Consider the following 21,713-nt stretch of genomic DNA (forward strand, 5'->3'; position numbering starts at 1 on the left):
ATATATATGATTGAAATCATATATAAAAATGTGTAGATATAGCTTTAGATCAAGTGCTTAGGCTATAAATGTAAAAATCAACTAAAATTTATCAGAAAATTCTGTCTATATCAAAAGACAAAAAAGAAGTGCACAGGAAAGTGGAAAGTCACATGGTRCTGGTAGTGAATGAAATGTTATATGACCTTATCAGGCAGAATCTCTTACTTTCTTATTCTGTTGAGAAAAGACTCCATTTAAAAGAAATGAAATATTGATTTTAGGTTCTAGCTAGACTCCATTAAGATGCTCTTTTAAGTYACGCTGTGATTTAAAATTCACATTGTAACTCTACGTAGAGTAGTTTTATGAACATAAATCACTTTTCTAATACACATAAGTGAGCTTTTCATAAGTATCCAGAAATAATTCACCCAACTTCTCTGTGCATCAGTAGAATTTCATTTGCCATTTTCTTAAGCACTTTCAGAAAAGCCTTACCTTACATGTATGGTATTGAAGCTATTAGAAACAGACAGTTTATTCCTGAATCCTGCAGCAGKAGAAATAACTTTGCAAAAAAGACAATCAGTAACTTGCAGAGCATTTCTCTGTGTGTTGAAAGCAGATGGCTTGAAAGCATATTTGAATCAATGAAGAACCATTGGCCAGCACAACACACATTTGAGGATGGCTGGGTATCTGCTCGCTCTGTCTGTACTGAGAGCTGCATCTGCCCTTGGACTCCGAAAGGCAATTTGGAGACTGTTGCCTAATGCAAAAGACCGGGACAGGGAATAGGGACAGTACCTACACCTGGAAGGGTCTCGCTAGTCAGTGCCATCTCCCCCAGCTCCAAACCTGCTTCATCCTGCTCCATTCAATACTCACTTGCATCACCAACATCAGCCCTGGAAACCAAGCTCTTGAACAGAAAGTGTTCATTCCTTGCTCACCATGTTCAAGTCTTTCCCAGTGTCGAAAGCTTCCCAATCTCATGGTGAGGTTGATTTCTATTAACAAAATCAGTGCTAGGCAGACTCATTGATCTCTTGGAGACACTCAGCTCACGTAGGAGGAGGAAAAACCCAAATGGGTGGTGGGGGAAAAAAAATTACTTGGGAAGGGAAGAGATCTTTGAAAGTAATTCAGTTGCTCATCTATCCTGGTCTTTAGACTTTATTTTTTTTTTTTATTATTGCTCATAAGTAGTGCTTTTTTCAATACTTTCTCCCTGCTACCASTAAGAAATAGATTTGATAACAGTATTTTGTAGCAGATTATAGATTTTTTACATATCAATAAATGTTGATCTACCTAAATGAAAGATTAAGCAGATTCTAAAGGAGATTTGTCCTGTAAAGAGTCAAGAATAGCCTTATCTTGCATCAGTTTATTTAACATTACTTCTGTTTTCTGTCCAGGCCTGCATCAGGAGGAGTGTTGCCAGCAGGTGGAGGGAGGGGGTCCTGCCCCTCTCCTCAGCTCTGGTGAGGCTGCACCTAGTGCTGGGTGCAGTTCTGGGCTCCCCAGTGTAAAAGGGATGTGGAGCTTCTAGAGAGAGTCCAGTTGAGAGYGACAAAGATGATGAAGAAACTGGAGCATCTCTCGTATGAGAAGAGACTGAGTGAGTTGGGTCTGTTTAGCCTGGAGAGGAGAAGACTGAGAGGAAATCTGATCAATATGTATGAGTACCTAAGGGGATAATGTAGGGAGGAGGGGGTAAACTTTTCTTGGTGGTGGCCAGTGACAGAACAAGAGGTAATAAGTGTAAGTTGAAAAACTAAAAGTTATAACTGCCTGTGAGGAAGAACTTCTTTCCTGTGAGGGTCACAGAGCCCTGGAACAGGCTGCCCAGGGAGGTTGTGGAGTCTCCTTCTCTGGAGGTCTTGCAAACCCACCTGGATGCYGCCCTGTGCCCTGTGCTCTGGGTGTCCCTGCTKGAGCAGGGGCGTTGGACTAGATCTTCTCTAGAGGTCCCTTCCAACCTCAACCATTTTGTGATCTGTGATTCTGTCCTACAATTATAGTGGTACTCCATTTTCTTAGCAGATACATTATAGTCTAGAACAATACATGCATAAATTTTCTACATTATATTCTATCAGAAATCAATGCAAAGTCAAATAAATTATTGTTTTCTCTCCAAAGAGAGAGTAAGGTAAGTCATTAAGAACTCCAGTAAGCACTTATATTGACTTTATACCATTGTCTTAAAGACAAAGGCAGCTTTCACATATGAACCTGTAAGCAGCYCTATATGAATTGCTTCTCCTGCTTCTGGTATAGAATTTGATTCCTGTGAATAAAGACAACTATTATTGCTGAGATGGGCATTGCACTAAGGTCATGTTTCAACAGTATTCCAAATATGTTCATGGGGAATACAACTGAAATCTTTCCAAAACAGCAGGAGTGCTRTGTAAACAAGTAGACACATTTCTGAAGATTGAAGAAAGAAGGAAATCTTTAAGAAAGAAAAAGGTTTTGTTTTTTTTTTCCTCCAGTTCAACTAGGTCTACAGCCAAGCCAGCAGTCTCATTGAAACCTGGGCACACTCCTGGGCACACCAGCACTGCTCCTTTGGGCTTTTACTCTCACTTGCAGGAGACAAAGGAAGCTGAAAAATGCATCAAACTCGTGCAGATCTCTCACCACAGGGATCAAATCTGCCTGTTCAAGAAAACACATGAAGAAAGAGGYTAAGCTTGATTTATTTCCCCTCTTCCACCAAGCTTCCTTAATATGTGGGGGTCTGCATCATTGCTGGTGAGGGAGAATGTGATATTTTCACAGAGTTGTCCCTATARTGAGAAAAGGTAAAGTTCTTGCCCTCTGATACAGATTAATTCATCTGTAATATGTCATTCTTTTGAAATTATTACAAAGAATAAAAGTGATTACACAGTYCTATCTTGTCTAGTCAGTGTTCTCAGGAAAGCAAATTCACCTGTTATCTRYTGACACCTTATGATCTTTAAACTAATTGAGCAATCTGCTTTGAGAAAAAAACTGTTTTTTTTCTTCCCTTTACCACCCTGAGTCTCATCTAACTCTGAACAGCTTGACTACCTGAATCACCTGCTAATTGGATTGAACTCTCCCTTGGGACTAACCTAGTCCTACGACAGTGTTTTGGACAAATAAAAGTTTTCACTTTCTCTATATAGGTATATATTTACATATATTTGTATGTCCAAATATACTGTTACATGTATCCTCACATGTGTAAGCATATTACAGCTATTTGCACCTTGTGTGATCCCTGTTTGTTCCCTGCATCACACAAGCCCCAGCAGCAGCTTTGTTCTCTAAGGAGATCGATGTACAACTGTGCACACATGCACTAGGTCAAATTTGTGCATCAGTCTAAACTACTCATATTTTCCCAGTACCAACATGATAAGARGTCAGGAATTTCAATCTTAAATGAAAGACTTTGCATAGGTTGTTAATCCAAGTGTGCCCTCAGTTTCTCAAACTTCTGTCTTCCAACAACTAATCTTTAACCTCTCCCTTTTGTGTGAGACCCTTCACAGAAAAGGCTCTGCTACACTGAGTGGAAGCTGAGCTGACAGAGTCTCAGTTAGACTGAAAGAATTATAGAATCATAAAATCATAAATTCATGATGACTGGAAAAGACTTTCAAGATCATTGAGTCCAACTGTAAGCCCTTCGACACCCAGCCTGCTAGGACATGTCCCTAAGTGCCTCATCTACACATTGCTTGAACACTACCAGGGACAGTAACTCCACCACTTCCCCTGGGCAGCCTGTTCCAATGCTTCATCAGTCTTTCCATACAGAAAATTTTTCTAATATCTGACCTGAAGAAAAGTGCAACAGAAGCAAAGCTAGCAGGTGATAAGCTGCCAGTTTCCCCATTTCTACTTCCCCCACTCTCCTGCTTTTTGACTGTCACATGGGTGCTCTGCCCATTGTGAAAATGCCGGTACCTCTGAACTGTGTTAGATTTCCTGTTCTGAAACACCATGGAAACCTATAGGAGCTTGCTATTCCAAGCATACACAGATAGCTTGCCTGCAACCTTATTTAAATATCAGCTTTGCTGCCCAAAACATGAGCGTGCTAGTAAGGAAAAGGTAATATGCAAGTTAGGTAAAAAGGCAAAAGGCAGATGCAAGCACGTTTAAAGGCAGCACAGTGTGAAGGGGCAGAGAAGCATCAGAGCAATGAATGAAAATCTATGTTAAAACTAGCCATTCAGTGAAATGCCATCTGCTCAGCCAAACTTCACCCAGATGCAGTAAATTTAGATATGCAGTGGAATTATTAATTTCTCGGGGTTTAGAAAATAAGAGATTAATTTTATTTCCTCCTCTCTCCCTTCGCCTAATTTGTACWCTTTTATTGCATGAACAACCATAGAGTTATTAACCTTGAAAATGTCACAGGGGCAGAATCCATTATGGAAATCAACTATTCTTTGTCTAGACATGTTGTATGAAACTTTGGTCAATCTATTCACTGGACATCAAAAAAGTTTTTTTTAATTCTTTAAAAAAAAAATCTTTATAAGCCCTTCTTCTTCAATGCAGCTRAATTCATCTACTTTCACAGTTCATCATAGCTTTGGATTAGAGCCAACAAGGAAATCAAAGTAGAATGGTGGAGAGTTCCAAGCAAGGAGTAGTTATGGAGGAAAACCATTAGAAGAGAATATTTAATACAGCTTCCGCTAGTAACATATGCTTGCTTGGTGCCTGCTTAAATCTTGGTCTGGGTTTAATAAGGACTATGTTAATATGGTCTGAATTTTTGTTTCACTTTGAACTGAAACACAAAAAAAACTTTCTGCGTTTTGCTTCCAAGACAAAATGTACAGTCTGTTTTTGTTTGCAGGTTTAGCACAAATGAGATATATTTGAGGTACTCTTTCTCCCCATTCCTCTCCTTCATTTCTTGTTGTTTTGCCTTCTTTCTAATGCTGGGAGTTTTGCAAATTTGTGCAATTTGGCTTTTCTTGTGGTTGCATACCACATTTAATTCAATTTTCTGTAGGCTCTGGATCAGCACAGTATGGATTTGCTGGGTTTTGTTTGTTTTGTTTTGTTTTGTTTTTAACTGCCCATGTAGATGAAATTAATAAAATAAATGAAAAGGAAATATGGAAGTTCTAAAGCCAGGAAACCCAGCTTCCCTGCTTGCAAGATTCTTGTTGATGAACAGAGCCCTATTGGGTGATGCCAGTTCTGTGACCATCACAGTCAATATAATACTACCAATGAATGTGGACCTTCAGTAAAGTCCTTAACTCTCTGACAGCACAGTGTATCAAGACAAAATATTTGTATCTTAAATGTGACATCTCTATAAAATTTTCTGTGATAAAACATACTGTGCTGTAAATCAGGATTTGACAGATGCAATGCACAGAATCAGTAGTTTTAGGCTGTTTATGCCACAGAAAGAAAAATCTGGTAGTCTTTGGAGTTTTGCAATGGAAATGCAATTATGCAGAGATTAAGGGAGTAGTTTAAATTCATGAGTTCTGTCTTTGTGTTTATACGGCTGTCACTGTTGGCACAGATGAGTGAAACCTCCAGATAACCTAAATTGATTAATATGCAGCCYGAGGCAGTCTGTGGCTTCAAGTATCCCCCAGAAAACTTTATTTCATTGAGGATTTCAGGAGGGACCAGAGTCTGACCTCCTGCTTCAGGCTTTTTCCTCTGCTATGCTCTCCGAGATTAGCTTTACATGGTGCCGCTCAAGATCTCTAGATGCAGACAGGGAAGTGTCATACAGGAAGCAATAACAATCATTGAAGTCATTATTACTGCGTGCGTATTTGAAAGGTATGTTGTTATAAAGAGAAGCYGGAATTGATCTCTTTCATTGCATTCATTTTGCCTGTAACATGCTCTAGCAGAAAGGGGCTGCTATATTAAGCAGAGATTCAGGCTAAACAATCTTCACTCATTGGCCTCTGGTGCTACAATCTTCACTTGGTGAAACAATCTTCACTTCTTGGCTCTAAGTGACTGCTGAATCACACATGGTACTAGGATCAAAAAAAAACAAGAAAACCCCAAAGCAGAAAAAGGGAACAGCTGGAAGTCCCTAGATTGAATCTCCCTGAAAGTAAACAAGGTAACCAGGTACTGGCACATCTTAGCTGCAGGGAAATAGGAGCATTTCAGAATAAAGCAACATTGCTAACAGCTTGCTGGCAGTTCAGACAAGGACTCAGTCTCTCTCTACTGACACTAGTTCTGTCCTTGCAGAGGTTGATGGGAACTGATGCAGTTATGTGGGTAAGTTGCTCAAACAGGGATATTCTGCCACAGAGTAGATGCAACATTGGTTGCTCTTGTACGGTGTACTATCATATCTCTAGTAAGACATTAAACTGGAAGGACCTACAAGGAAATCTCCCCATGTGTCTTTGAAGTGAAGCTCCTTTTCTCTGTGTTTGCTCTCACACCAGCAATTTTCCCTGAAGTTCTTACAAGAAAAAACAAACATCCCCTTTCTCTGCTCCTGCTGCAAGTTCCCTTTATCCCAGAACTTTCTGTCTCTGCTTGCTTTTTGTTGCATTCCTCCACAACATTTTATCTGCCTGTGAAGCTAAGTATTCACAGCTTTGAGTCCCTATGCTATCAGCAGGACCCCTTGGATCATCCTGAAGCTCATAATCTCCCTGAGCTAGGCTTGTTTCTAGAGGAAATTCAGTCCCATGCATCCAGGACAAACATTTCTGGCCAAACCATAGCCTGCTAATGGAGCATTACAGGCATGAGYAGCATACAAACAAAAGGGCCTCATAAAATCCAAGCCACATGCTTCCAGTTGGAAGCAGGTAGAGTTATGCAGAAGCAGGGAGAAACTCCTGCAGAAGTGTTATGAAGGCTGCCCATAGTCTCTACTACCATAATTTGAAGAGGAAAGAAAGACTCCATCTGTGTAATTACCACACTGGCTTAATCTTTCTCTCTTCTCCAAAGTCTTTACATAGTCTGATTACCTCTAGCTTTTTGTTCGCAAGCAGTTGTGTTTACCAGGTGAGGTGATCAAGTGATTGTCCTTCCTCCATTAATTCTAGCGGGAGTACTTATTTGCCATACTTTAATGACAATGTATGGCTTTGTAAATCCATCCTCCTCACACATGGGATTCTGAAACAGTTACATGAAAATAAAAACATTATTATGGTACATGTCATCAATTTGTAGATTTCCTAAAGATGATRAGAGATGGGGAAATCTAGCCTTGCCTCACTGCACTTTTTGTGCGGTGATTCCTAGTGATGTAGCTGTGCAAAGGAGCCTTGTGTGCCTCCAAGCCCCACCAAAACCTGACTAGAACCAGGCGTAGAGGCAGCTCCGCCTGACTCAGGCATCTGAGTATGACTCAGGTACCTTCCCTGAGCACTGCCCTCAAGAATTCAGTACTTGTTGGAAATTCCTTTGGAAGGAAAACCACTCACACAGTAAGTAAAGTAAGTAAAGCAAGTAAAGCTTACTTTCCATAGAGTAGGAACCAACCTTCACAGCCAGATATACTATTGTTTAATACATAAGAAGTGTTTATATCACAATGGGATGGAAAAAAAAAAAGGTAGCAATAGAATGTTGGCCAACTTTCTTTATTGGCTTGTTAGCTGTTTTATTTTTAAACAGAATTTCCATCTATAGCCATCAGAAAAGGCAACAGCCTTATTCATCTACAAGATCTCGGCAGTAATATTTAGTACCTGACTGTAGAATATTCTGAAGTCAATATAAACKGAAAAGTAAAATGAAAACTGGACTGTCTGTTTAATGTTCATACAATTCAAACTCTCCCAAAATTTATAACCATTTATATTAAGAATTCTATGTGAAACTATTTCTAAATATGTCGGAATTTAAACAAGAATCTTTGCATGAGCTCAGGTCCTAAAGCATGTACATGTTTGTGTAGATAATTCTGTAACCACTGCTAAAGTTTCAGAGTGACAGCTCACAGAGCATGTCACCAAAAAGGAGTATTAAAATGTGTAATCTGAGTAGGATTTTTTTTCCCTAAATAATATTACCTAGCTACTTTCAGTGGAAAAGGGAAGGTATGGCATGTCACACACACAAAGGATACTTCAGCATTGCCTTCTCTTTCTAGCAGCAATCCATCTGCTATTGCCATGGACCATTAGTAACATACATCATTTAAAGCTGGTAAGCTCTGTATTGAGTTAGCCTGAGCTACGGCTTACTTATTGTCTCTTTCTATTCACACACCCAGCTGACTTCACAGCAAAAATGCCACTCAAGAAACTTTTGGGAGCTAACCCAAAGTTGCCCTTACTCTTTCGGAAAAGGATTGATATCAGATCACTAAGCCATATAATTTTGAAAATTATAAACAAACGACTTTTTCATGTTTACTGAACAGGACACAGAAGAAGAGGTCAAGAAGAGAGTCAGATATACTGTAAGATATGATATAGTTTTCAGACTGAGGTTGTCAATAGCAAAATGATATTGAGCAAGGATGAAAGAGTACATAGACCCCCTCAAAGTACCAAAGAATGACTACCAAAAGTTCATCTCAAAATGGACATTATCACTTTGTGAAACAATAAGTATATTTTACATGGTAACTTGGAAACACCCGTGTTCCACTTGCTTATGCTGTTTTATTCAAAGCTCTGTGCTCTCTCTTCACTGAAGACACTCAAAATGAATGACCGTACCAAGATTTTGGACAAATTTGGCAAGTGAATCAGAGACAGCAATGGCCACTGGTGGAAGTGAGGACTATAATGGAACAACACAGCTTGAAGTAAAGAAYAAATGAAACAAAACACCAAAACTGACTGAATATGCTTTCACTTCAGAGCTAAATCTTTCTTTTTTTGGAATTTTCAAGATTATTKAGTGACTACACATCAAGTAGTTAGGAAGTATTCATATAGAGGGCTCAGTACATTTTCCTCACCAGTGCTGTATTAACTCACTAAACATAAGAAGTTTACTTCTTCTGTCAGAGGACTTTGCTTTCCTCAAATTACTTGTGTTACTATTTGCTGTAACTTCCAATGATGAAAGTTTTTGTGTACAAATTCAGCATATTGTGTGACACTAGAGGCCACAGAAGAGCTTCTTCAGAAGCAGTGTGATACTAGCATTTTAATAAGAGCTGTTTCAGAAGTGCTCTACATAACTTGTAACCCAAGTTTACTAGCAAGGATATCTGTGGTACACTACCATCATGAACACTTCTTGGAGAAAATCTGTTACTCCTTTGCAGATTATATTAGAAGTCAAGTTCTTCATTTTCTGGGATGAAAGAATGAGGAATAGGCTAGTAAAGACCCTGAAGCTGACACTAAAAATTTTGTATTCATTGGAATTTCATGACAATTTTTTTTTTTCTTCTACTTATATGATATAGGCTATTTCTTTTTTTAGATTTAGATTTTAGGACCAATGATTCTTATTGGCATTTGATATTTTATTTCTTCTAGAAAGACTGGAAATGGAATGGAAAGAACAGATAAATGAAGTAACATACATTATAACACATCAAGGTAGAAGAGTATGACTATCCCAAAGTGGTTATAATCAGCTTCTCAATATCACATTCATTTTGTCCTCGTAGAATCCTAAAATAACCATTTTCTCCCCAGGATTTTCCCCAGGAATTTGCAGCAATCTAAAGAAAAACAAAGAGGAAAAAAATACTAATTAGTGATTTTATGTAACATTTAATAATGCAAAGTGTAAAAATATAAAATGAATCTTATATGCTAGTCTTCATTAAAGAGGATGAAAATGTATCCTTTTTTTATAGTTTCTAAAGATTTGTTCCTTTCTATTTTGATTAAGATTTCAGTTCCAAAAGCATTATGAATAAAAATAGAATGCTATTTCTACCAGGTAGTCTGATATATTTTAGCAGAAATCATTACATAATTCAGCTGTTGGTTGGTTGAAGTCACCATTTAAACAGTAATGATCAAAACTCCAATTACAAATAATGTGTTAAAGAGAGACCTAATATATTAAAAAGCTGACTTTTAGTGAATTGTATTTCATTCAGGTAGCCACTGACATTTTGAGCAATTTAGTTTCTAATGAAGTCAGTAGGAGTTTTGCCCTAAATGTCAGTAAAACTAAGCTATTATAGCATGAGTCGTGCCATCAGCTATGTAAACTCCAAATTACCTTTTGCAGAACACAAGAATAATGGAATGAGCTGTTAATCATAATGAAAATGATAACTTATTCTAAGTGGATAAAATCCAATGCTTATTTTTTCCTGATAGCTGGTTGGCCTTTGACGATGTATTTTAGATAGAGAGCTTTTTTTTTTTTTTTTTTTTTTTAATGGTTTAGCCAATAATAGTGATAAATATTATCGAGTCTTCTTTATAGGGACCAGAAAGAAATGGACAGTTATGGGAAATTTGAATAAGGAGAGAGTTTCTTTGAAATAGAAACGCTGGCATGGGGAAACAGATACAAGTGGAAGATCAAGACAAGTGGAAGAGGCAGWCTTTGAAATTACAGATGATATTACAGTTCAAGGGTCATCATTATAAAAGGTTGGCAGAAAAGAGCTAGGAGGAGACTTTACCATGATGGGTATATATGGCAAGAGAAAATGTAAGGATAAAATGGTCTGATAATTTGTAATTTGGAGATTTCGTCTTCTGCCTCAAAACACAATGGTAAGGATTCACTTACCCAGAACTTCTGTTTCCRTCCATTTTTGTCATTTAGTACCCCCCACCTGTTACAAGAAATGACACAGGTGAGGTTTGTGATGCCTGTGTTCACTTTTYTTGCTTAAAATAAGCAAATAGATAGAAAGACTTCTGATATTCTAATATTCCTATACTTCATAGAATCATAGAATGCTTAAGATTGGAAGGCACCTCTAGAGATCATCTAKTTGGAAGGGACCTTTAGAGATCATCCAGTCCAACACCTCTGCACACATAGGGTCACCTAGAGCACGTGGCACAGGGTTGCGTCCAAGCAAGTTTTGAAGATCTTCAGAGAAGGAGATTCCACAACCTCTCTGGGCAGCCTGTTCCAGGGCTCTGTTAACCATATTGGCAAGATTTTTTTTCCTAAGTTCCCGTGGAACTTTTGATGCCTCGATTTGTGGCTGTTTCCTCTAGTCCTATCACTGGCCACCACTGAAAAGAGACTGACCTCATCCTCCTCACTCCGTCCCTTGAGGAATTTATATACACTGATTAGATCCTCTCTCAGCCTTCTCCAGACTGAACAGGCCCGGGTTCTCTTAGCCTTTGCTCACAGGGCAGATGTTCCAGGCCCCTGATCATCCTCCTAGCCCTCCTAGACTCTCTCCAGCAGCTCCACATYCCTCTTGTACTGGGAAGCCCAGAACTGCACACAGTGCTCCAGATGTGGCCTTACCAGGGCTGTGTAGAGGGGGACGATCACCTCTCTTGACCTACTGGAGACGCTCTTCTTAATGCACTCCAGGATCCCATCGGCCTTCTTGGCCATGTGGGCACACTATTGCCTGATGGTCCACTTGTCGTCCACCATGACGCCAAGGTCTCGCTCAAAAGAGATGCTCTCCAGAAGGTTGGCCCCAGCCTGTACTTGTGTCGAGAGTTATTCCTCCCCAGGTGCAGGATCCTGCACTTTCCCTTGTTGAACTTCATGAGGTTTCTCACTGCCCAGGTGTCCAGTCTCTCCAGGTTTCTCTGGAGTGCGGCCCTCAGGGTTACTGATGAATAAATTGAGCAGGACTGGACCAAGGATTGACCCCTGGGGGACGCTGCTAACTACATGCCTCCATCTGGACTCTGTGCCACTGATCACTACCCTCTGAGCCCTGTCATTAGTCCAGTTCCTCCTCACCGCCTACTCATTTATCCCACACTTCTGAAGCATGCTCAGTAGGATCTTGTGATGGAGAGTTATGTGTCCTAACAGCAAAACCAGGGAAAAATAAAGTGTGTCTAATAAATGTTTCCATGTCTTAAATACTGTCAACAAACTCTGCTGCAGATGGAAATGAAGATGTATGTCCCGCTAGCCACAAGCCAAGTTACTGTCAGTATCTACAACAGATTACCAACATAAGTGTAGCTTTCGTTTGTCACTGCTATAACCTAATGTTTCCCTCCTCTGGAGATCTTGCCAGCTGAACTGAACTGAACTGCACAGGAAATTTAAGCTAATGTGAGYGCAGTTTTGCAACTTGAAGATCCCTAGGAATATTACTGTTAAAGATCATGTTCAACAGCTTTACAAAAATAACTGGCAGAGCTGAGACTAAGAGTGTCCCCAGCTGATCCCAACTCAAATTAGATTGCTGACAGCCTAATCTCTTTTCCTGTGCAGTGTGGGAAATGACCTGTTAGCTTATATGACGTTTCTTTGACCTAATTTGACACACAGGGTCATATCTTTGAGGACACACTAAATGTTGTGGGAATCTCCTGTGTGAAACCACACAGGAGAGTCGCCCCACCTGCTGGGCAATAGCTGTTTCCTAGCTGTGTCCTTGAACGGCTCTGTACTCTGGATTGCTCAGCTATTGGAAATACATAYGCAGAACAGGTAAAATTCTAAAGCTTTCTCTTTCTTTCTCCCTCTCTGTCTCTCTGAGAAAGTTGAACTGTGCACCTGTATATAGGTATACATATTAGTGACTCAAAGAGCTCTGTCTCATTTTGCAGCAATATAATGAATGCATCCACTTATTATTCATGGACCATCATGCCTGGGTGCACAAGGAGACAAATAAATACAAATGGAAGGTATGAGCTGTTGCCATGGTATAAAGTTAATCCTATAGTGTACAAAATGCTGTTGATGGAGTATTTATCACACACACATGGTACTGACACCATGAGATTGGGTTGTATTTGTAGTGCTCCATACTCTAAGAGATGGGCGAGTTGGAGAGATATCCTGGGAAAACCTGTTAGGGTGGATGGGGAAACTGCAATATTCATAGGATCTTGGTAAAAAATCCGAAAAGCCATGGTGGCGTTAGCTTTCCTTGGTTTCTGCTAAGCCATAACGTACTTAGCCCTCTGGAAGGAAAAAGCAGGAAAAACAAAGTTAAAACCCAAGGCATAGCTTTTTCCAAATCTCTCAGTGTAAAAGCTGATATGAAGAGATGCTGAACAGGCTTTGATTTCCTTCAGACTCAAGTGAGTAGTAAAGGTTAGAGTCAAAAACAATACGGCACAACATATTTGTATTTATCTTCTGGATACTGTCCACCTTGTTCTCRATATTACCTGCCAAGAAGAGCAGAATAATTAGATAGAAATGTCCTCTTTGAAAATAAAACTTTTTTAAAGGCATGAAGTTTGGGCTACAGTTTCAAGGACAAATTGTGGTTATAGCTCTTTGCACTGTCACATGAATATTCTGTGATTATTAATCAACTTCATCATTTCTTTGCCAAATGTATCTCAGATACAGTTCCTCATGATCATAAAAAACCTACAATATTTATAAGCTATTTAATTTCATGTAAGATTTATTTTTTCCTTTTTTTTTTGTTTTTTTTCCAGAAATTCCATCAGTTGAGACTGTTTCAGTGCACAAGTCCAACATTTACATCAATTTTAAAGGTATATGAAAATTTCCTTGAATTTGTATTCATGTATTCCTTCATTTAGCAGTACAGATTATCTCTCCCATGTGCTTGAGCAGGATGATGATCGTTTTTTGCAGGCTTATGTTTTGGCATATATTTTCCTAATACTATTGTTTTCTAAAAAGCTCTTTTTTGTTTGTTTGTTTCACACAATTGTGGAAATGTATTGATACTTAGGAATGTTTCTAATCAGGAAAAAAAAATCTCAGAAACCAAAATGAACAAGGATTCTTTAATATCCTTAGTGCATCTGAATTTAATTTCCTGGGTTTTATTGCTACTTAATCACATGCAAGCAGGATGTTTAACATATGCATTTTATCTTACAATTTAGAGCTGCTCAGTCACTAATCCATTCCCACACTCATTAATTCAAATACTATCGATTAAAATACAGCAAATTGAAGTATACGAGACTACAGCTAGCAGGTCACAAATGCGACTGTTTCCATTTATGCAGCACCTGTCAGTCTGCATCTGGAGCACTGTATCTAGTTTTGTTTTCCAACCCCAGGAAAGGCATCAAGAGCCTGCAGGAAGCCCAGGAGGAGTCTAAAGATATGTTCAGAGCTCTGGAGCACAGACTATGAAAGGGGAGGCTGAGGGAGATGGGTTTGTCCAGCCCACAGATGAGGCAGCTCAGGGAGATATAGTTGCTGTCTTCTGCCTTGTAAAGCGAGGATGTAGAGAAGAGAGAGCAAGACTTGCCTGGGAGGGGAACAGTGAATTGACATGAGACCACAGTTAGAGAAGGAAATTGTAACTAGAGTTAAAGAAAAAAAAAAAAAAAAAGTATTTTCAGAATATCTTTCCTTGAAGAAACTCATCTGGATAAGACCACAAGCATCGCAAGCTACCTTTGAAGATAGACATGACCTGAGTTGGGGAATAAAACCTCCAGAAAGCCTTCTCACCTGAACAAGTTTATAATCAAAGCTACTTCATTTAAATTCTCCCTACTTTGAGTCTGGAGGATTGGGCCAGGTGACCTCCAGCTTAAGTTAGTCTGTGGATCTATGAATTATTAAATTATTTTTGATGCATTGTATGGACTTTGCATGCCAGGTGAATACACAAATATGCTTGTTGTGTGCCAAGCTAATTGGCCTTTTTTTTTTTTAATGGCTGCAGACTAAAGAGCATATAACTGCTTAGTGAACAAATCCACTCTTAGAGACTGAACCGGGATGAGGGCTTAGCAGAAAAAGGGGAACAGACTGACATCTCCAAAGATGCWGACCTATATGAGCAGTAAGTGGCCTGAGATCCTAGGTTTTTTATCCAAGGCTTTCCAAAAATTTGCCCTTGCACTGAAGATTTTCTGAGATTCCCCAGCTTTGGTTTCTCTCAGGCTAACCTGCTTCTCTCAATCAGAAAAGCACTCAGCTGTAATGGAAACTGCTGTTGTTTTGTGAATTGCTGGATATATATTGTTCAATGATGCAGTGTTTGTGGCCACATGCCAGCTTAATTTGACATCTTGCCACTGGGAATGAATGCCAGCTCCAGCTGATAGCATTTCTGGAGATTTCTTGGTTCATACTAACATGCTTTTGAAGAGGAAGAAATTCTTTCCTAAAGCTCCTAAGTGAAAAATACTTCTGAGGTAATATATTTTAAAGAAGACTGTATATTTTCTAAAATAGATTTCTCAGCATAAACATTACACTTGATCCTGTCTTTTTTTTTTTCCCTTTCCCTGCCTATATAGTTATACTTCATCAGTTTCCATTATTTCAACCTTACTGATAAAATAAATTCATTCTGTACTCTATCCCTCAGTTGTACCTCCCAAACATAAACTACAGCACCCAGGCACAGCACTTTAACTTAAGCTTAAATTCATCAGAGAAAACAACCCCCTGAATATCCTTTAGTCTGCCAACGCCAGGCATCTAAAGATGAATTTTCTGATTACAAAGGAACATATACCATAAATCAATAATATTAAATTAAGCTTGTGTTCTGACTTCTGTTGAACTTGCTGCTGTAGATACTGCTTCTTGAAGTATGAACAAGAGTCTGCTTGGAGAAATGTATCAGAATGTATCAGAATAATCAGATAATATTCAGTGATATGAAAACGAATTAAGGGGAAATACGAATCTTCTGAAATTCATAGCCGTCCAACAGATTGGCGGAAAGCTAGATGATATGTTATTTCAACAGGTCAGAGAAATAGTCTTGTTTCAATAGAGCTCAAGTTGAGATGCTTTTTCCTAAATAGGTAGGAGTCTATGCAAGTAACTTTCCCTGGATCAGGGTCATCTATGTGATTTGACTTATTTATTCATTATTTTAAAGTAGGTGTTATTTGCAAGGTCTTATTGATTAATAAATTRAAAAGGACTCCTCATGGAAGGTGTAGGTATAATAGTGAAAAATCAAAACATTCCAAGAGAATTTAAACATTCCTGGAAAAAAACTGCTCAGAGAAGGTATTGGATGGTCCTTTGAGATCTTCAAAAGCAGAATGTTTAAAAATGACTGCTTAAAAGCAGAATCAACAGAGATCTCAATAAGCAATTGGGATATAAAAATGAAGCCCAAACTACCCTTTTTTATTCCTGAAAAGTTAAATGGAAGGCAACAGTAATACAAGGATATTATTTAATAGTGCATGAAAAAAAAGATAACATCACCAACAAAAAAAAAATTAAAACTTGCTGTATAATACTATTAAAAATACAGTTAATACACTTAGTTCTACTGATCTCTTCTGAGATTCTAAACACTAGTATTATTAGCCTTAATATAAATGTTACTGGCAGAACTGGAATTAGAATTTGTCTTTTTCTTGATAGGAAAACACCGAGGGATTTACTTCAAGATCAAGACATCTAAATGGACTCACAAGTGTGCTGAGTGTCTACAGTCCCATGGTCACAGAGTATGTGCCTATGGTGTCTAGGGCTAGTTAAGAAGTCTTGAGATGCCTGAGGCATCCACATGTTTCTCACAGAGGACCCATAGGAGATTTTTTGCCCTTTGGGAGAAGCAGCCAGGTGGGATGCTCCAGAGCACTTCTTATAAAACTAAATATCTGTATGGTGGGAACTAATTGATCCACTAGCATCTACCTGATAATTTGCTCTCCAGACTCCACTGCCTCTATTGACTAGATTTCCATCTCTGTAACTTTAACTTAGTTATCCAGCACATCACAACTAAGTTGCAGGCATGTAAGTATCTTAATCTCAAACTGGGTCCTAGCATGACTGAAGCAAAGGAGAAAAAGGGAAATTCTTAGGAAATACATGGTGAATCAGAGTGGAAATTGGCAGACAACATCTGTTCATGGCCACAAATGGGCTGTAATCATATAAATAACTGATTTTGAATCTACATATGAATATACAAAAGAAAAGAAAATTTAAAACAACGGCTACAAGAAAAAAGATTATTTACAGAAGAAAATGTGAATATACATACAGTCATATTTTTGTATGACTGCATGTAAGCATGGTAAYTAAAGTATGAAATTATAAGGAATTATAAATTACATATGAGAAAATTAAGGAGAACTGGAGTGATGTTTTACTGGAACTACAAAAATCTACCAAAAAATAAGTCAGTCTCAGTCCTGAGCAAACTGATTTTTTTTTTAAATTTACAGTCAGATTTCATCCTGAAATTCTGAAAATTAGTAGAATTGATTTACTTAGATCTTTACCCACTCTTTGTAGAAGCTAACAGCTGCCAAAAATGCACAACTGTAATGTACTGTAATACCTAATATATATGTGTATATATAACTATTATGAAAGATGAGAATTAAGAAATTGCAGATGGAAGAAGGTGGCTGCTGTATGTCTTACATCATCAAGGATAAAATCAAAGAATTTATTTAAAGAGGAAGAGGGAAAGAATGACCATCATAACATGGGAATGATATACATTGTTTTTTCACAGTACAACACAAAATAATACATGGTACAACCTATTCTGAAGAAATTTAATCAGGAATGATTTGTGCTAAAATGATTATTTAAACTAATTTGGGTTGCATTTTGCATTTCCTTATGGAGTGGATCAAAAGATGTTTGAGAGACTGACAACAGGAGGGAAAAGGGAGAATATCACTTTAGTATTCATTTTTAACTGCTGTGGCTTGAGTCTTAGTCATGCAACAAGTCCTTTGTGTGGGCATTTTATGTGACAAAAATGGTTAAGTTGAGGAGTAAATGCTGTTGCCARTATTTACTTTCAGAAAGTAATCTTTCAAGAAAGAAAAGAACTAGCAATCCATTAACGAACCTGAGAGATACTGATACTTGAACTATAGGTGAAAATCATTGGGAATTAATAAATGAGTGACACTGCTTTTAAAAAAAAAAACTATGACACTTTCACTGTCGTCAGCTGATAGCATTTCTCTAACAGATTCCATATTATGTCTCCTCCTCCAGTCTTTTTACTTTTTGTGGCAATTCTGACTCCTGCAATTCTGTGGTCATACTAATTCCATTTTTTCCTAAAGTGAAACTATCCCAAACTATATACTATATCTCCAGGGAAGCCAAGATACTGAAAGCTTGAGGGAAACTGCTAATAGACATAATAGCGGGAAATTAGACATATCTGCTTTGAGTGTGTTAACAGCATGAGAAGAAAATCTCAAAAACAGGGATTATATAAGCAAGATCGTGGRTATTTGGACCATCCAGTATATGACTGGAGTGTTACAATAAATCTGTGAAGCCAYTGCCAGGAATAAACAGAGGGATGGTAACATATTTCTGATAGGTAATGATAACAGAAAAAAAAATATTTAGATGCTAATTAACTGCTTATATGTGTGCAGGGTTTATACACCGAGAAGAAATAATTAAATGGGGTCTATTTAGTTTCAAAACATAGAATAATGGGAGGAAAATATTAGGAAAAAATATCTCAACAACAAAGCAACTTAACTCCCAGGGGAATAGTTCCCTAATGAAAATAGCAGAGATTTTAGAAGTGAGTTGGCAGTTTTTTGGACAACATCCATTGGAGAACAATATTTCAGTTTCTGGAAGATGATTAAAATAATCTAATAGCACTCTTTTGTTTCTTGCTTTTGTAATTATTCCAGCTTGATATTTACTTCCAAGGCAAGACATTTCAAAAGCAAACAGATGCTGGACCTCATTATTTGCAGAGATAGGGAACTTGTTATGGATATTTTACACAGTTTTGGATCACTAATATTCCCAACACAATATGTGTGATCAAACAAGATTTGGGGAAGTTCAAATTAATCCCCTTTAATACTATGGAACCAAACAATTTGATACAGAAAAAGACCCACTGTCTACAATCAAGAGAGGTTCATATCCTCTGAAGACAGTTGGTTCATCCTTCCTCAACTGGCTCTAACAAATTAGGCTTATTTGTTTTAGTTTAAATACTATGTTTTATATGTAGACATTGTTATTTTACTGTCATCTCTCCGACCAAAAAATAAAATCTTTYGGCAAGACAGCTGTGTTCTCATAGACTACGAATACACAGAAAAAATACAAAGATTAATGAAGTCCTCTCATCTTGACCTGAAATATTTTCATATGCAACTTTTGCTTTTGTTAGGGGCTCAGAGAATGTCCTTCTACAGATAAAAGAACATACAGTAATACACATAGTTTAACACGTTTCATGTCCCTTTCTTCCTTCCACTTAATCATTCAGGTATTATAATACCAGCAGCAAGCAAGCAAGCAAGCAAGCAAGGCAGGCTACTGCAGTTTAAATTGTACACAGTATTTTCCTAAAGGTAGGATTTTCATCTACTAAATTAGGCCAAGGTTTGTTTTTTTAACGTTTTACTTAGAAAAGGAAAGGTTAGAGCCACTGAGCAGTGTTCTCCACCAGGATAATCTTCTTAGAAAATGGTTACAGGAATTTGTTAYTGTGATTTCACCTGGATTTTTTAGTATAGAAAAGATAAATGAAACACTTACTAAGCAGTTACATCATGCCCACAGGCCTCCCATGCTAGATTACATGGAAGAGATTCTGRTGAATTTAATTGCCTGAATCTTCAAACACCCTACTTTGGAGTATCTTTTCTCCATGGTCTTGCAATGTATTTATCTGTTCTGTAAAGAGCTTTTGAGTGCTGATGTTTAATAAGAAGATTCTTCCCTCATCAAAGAAAAAAGGAATGAATTTTAAGGTTTCTTTAGCCAGGGAGAAAACCACTTCTCTTGCTTAAGATGCTGTTTATTTGTAGTTATCCTAAATCTGAGCTGGTGCAAGGATGAGCAAGGAAGACAGTATCTTCAAAGACAAGAACTGGAATATTGTTAATATTAGTTACCAATATGAACTTTTTTAAAGCCTTCAGACTTTGCCAAGGTGAGTCATTTATTTGTATATTAAATCTGAAACTGCTGCTGCTCTWTCTGGCCATCCCCTCAACAACAAAACATGGGATTTTGCTTCACATATCAATTTTATCTCCATTAGTGTGGCTTTTTTTGTTAAGAAGCAATTAATTCAATCTATGCTTTTTCAGGGCATAGTTATTTCAATGCCATTTAATCTGCTGCATTATTGACTTTAAAGCTTCCAGTGAATCATTCATAAAAGTAGAAGGGAATTGTGTTTCTGATTAATGCACATTCCTCAAGCTCCTCTTATGAAAGTCATTTTTTTTTTATTCTGGCCACCTTTTAAATCTCTGAAATACAATCTTTTTCTTGTGAAACAGTATCTAAGACGTCTAATAAAATGATTCTTGTGCCCTCTATGCCTTGGGTTACAGTCTATAGATGTAGCTGGAGACCAAGCCTTGAGCTTTTGAGAACTTTCTGAAATATTCTGTGCCAAGTGTGCAGCAGATACAGTTCTTTGGCAGGAGTTATGGATCAGATATTATACCTTAGCACCAGTGCTAAACAGAATGGAGGAATAAGGTAGACAGAAATTCTATCCAAGCAGGTTGCAAAAATTAATGTTGGATTTTTACCTAATTATGTCCAACTTTAGAAAGGGATATATTTGAAGTAAAGTCCTAGCTATTATTCAAACCAATGTACTTCCTCTAAATTTAATGGACTTGGACATGATTACACCATCTACAAATTTGACTCATTGATTTCTTTACCTAGGAATGCTGCTTTTCTCTCCTGTCATTTTCTCCTAGATAAGACTGAAAAATACAGAGAACTAGAAAGAGAAGAAGGAGGATTAAAAATACAAGCACCAACTTCACAGAAAATCTACTAAAATAGACTTATATTTGCTCAGAAATTCTGGCCTAACTGCACAGACCTGGAAGGAAAATCTACAACAAAAATACTTGTGGTGTGAATTCAGTCTGCTTTTATTATTACAAAACTTAAGATAAAAAGTACAGTTTAATATCTTTTTTTTGTAAGTATTCCTCTTACAGAGGCTTACAAAGGCAGAGCACATCTGAAAATGTGAAAATCCTGGATCCCATTCAATATTTGCAGTTCAGAGTGCCCCTTTATTTTTATTCGTATAAAATTATCAGTGGTAATTTTGTGCATGTGTACAAATAAATCCATATACACACACATACGATTTGATGTCGTTTTGAGCATAGTGACCACAAAATGTACAGTTTTCAATTCTTGGTGAAGTCAGGAGAGGTGTCAGCAAAACCACTATGTTGGACTTCCGGAAGGCAGACTTTGGACTGTTTAGGACACTGATTCTCTGATCCTATATATGCGTGCAATATACCAATGCAAGTCATCCTATTACCTTATTATAAGTATGCACTTGTAGGATATTCAGTTGATTTTTAAGGTATTGTTTTTTAAAGTATATCTAAGGTATATTTAAAGTATTTTTGTTAAGCTACTCTCCACCATTTTCAAGAGGTCTTGCAAAACGGGGGAGGTGGTACTGGCTGGCGTGTGGCGATGTGGCGATGCTTCAGAGAGCATCTAGGGAGCCTCGACACCCACAAATSCATGGGCCCTGATGGGATGCACCCCAGAGTGTTGCGGGAACTGGCAGATGTCCTAGYSRAGCYGCTYGCCATCATCTTTSGAAGGTCCTGGAGAACGGGGGAGGTGCCGGAGGACTGGAAGAAAGCCAACATCTCTCCAGTCTTCAAAAAAGGCAAGAAGGAGGACCCGAGTAACTACAGGCCGGTGAGCCTCACCTCCATCCC

The 21,713-nt window shown here is 38.0% G+C and overlaps 1 protein-coding gene across 1 annotated transcript in view; it reads right to left on the minus strand.

The window, feature by feature from the left end:
• Nucleotides 1–9,526: 9,526 nt before the first annotated feature.
• TINAG (tubulointerstitial nephritis antigen) overlaps nt 9,527–21,713 on the minus strand; it is a 42,104-nt gene continuing 29,917 nt past the window's right edge. Inside the window, exons 10-11 of the mRNA XM_026034303.1 lie at nt 10,672–10,717; nt 9,527–9,637 (exon numbers count right to left, since the gene is read on the minus strand). Coding sequence (XP_025890088.1) covers nt 9,527–9,637; nt 10,672–10,717 — 157 coding nt within the window. The remainder of the gene's footprint in view (nt 9,638–10,671; nt 10,718–21,713) is intronic.

The sequence above is a fragment of the Nothoprocta perdicaria genome, unplaced genomic scaffold (genome assembly GCF_003342845.1).
Source record: "Nothoprocta perdicaria isolate Ctin4 unplaced genomic scaffold, notPer1 scaffold_141, whole genome shotgun sequence".
In the NCBI taxonomy this organism is placed as follows: domain Eukaryota; kingdom Metazoa; phylum Chordata; class Aves; order Tinamiformes; family Tinamidae; genus Nothoprocta; species Nothoprocta perdicaria.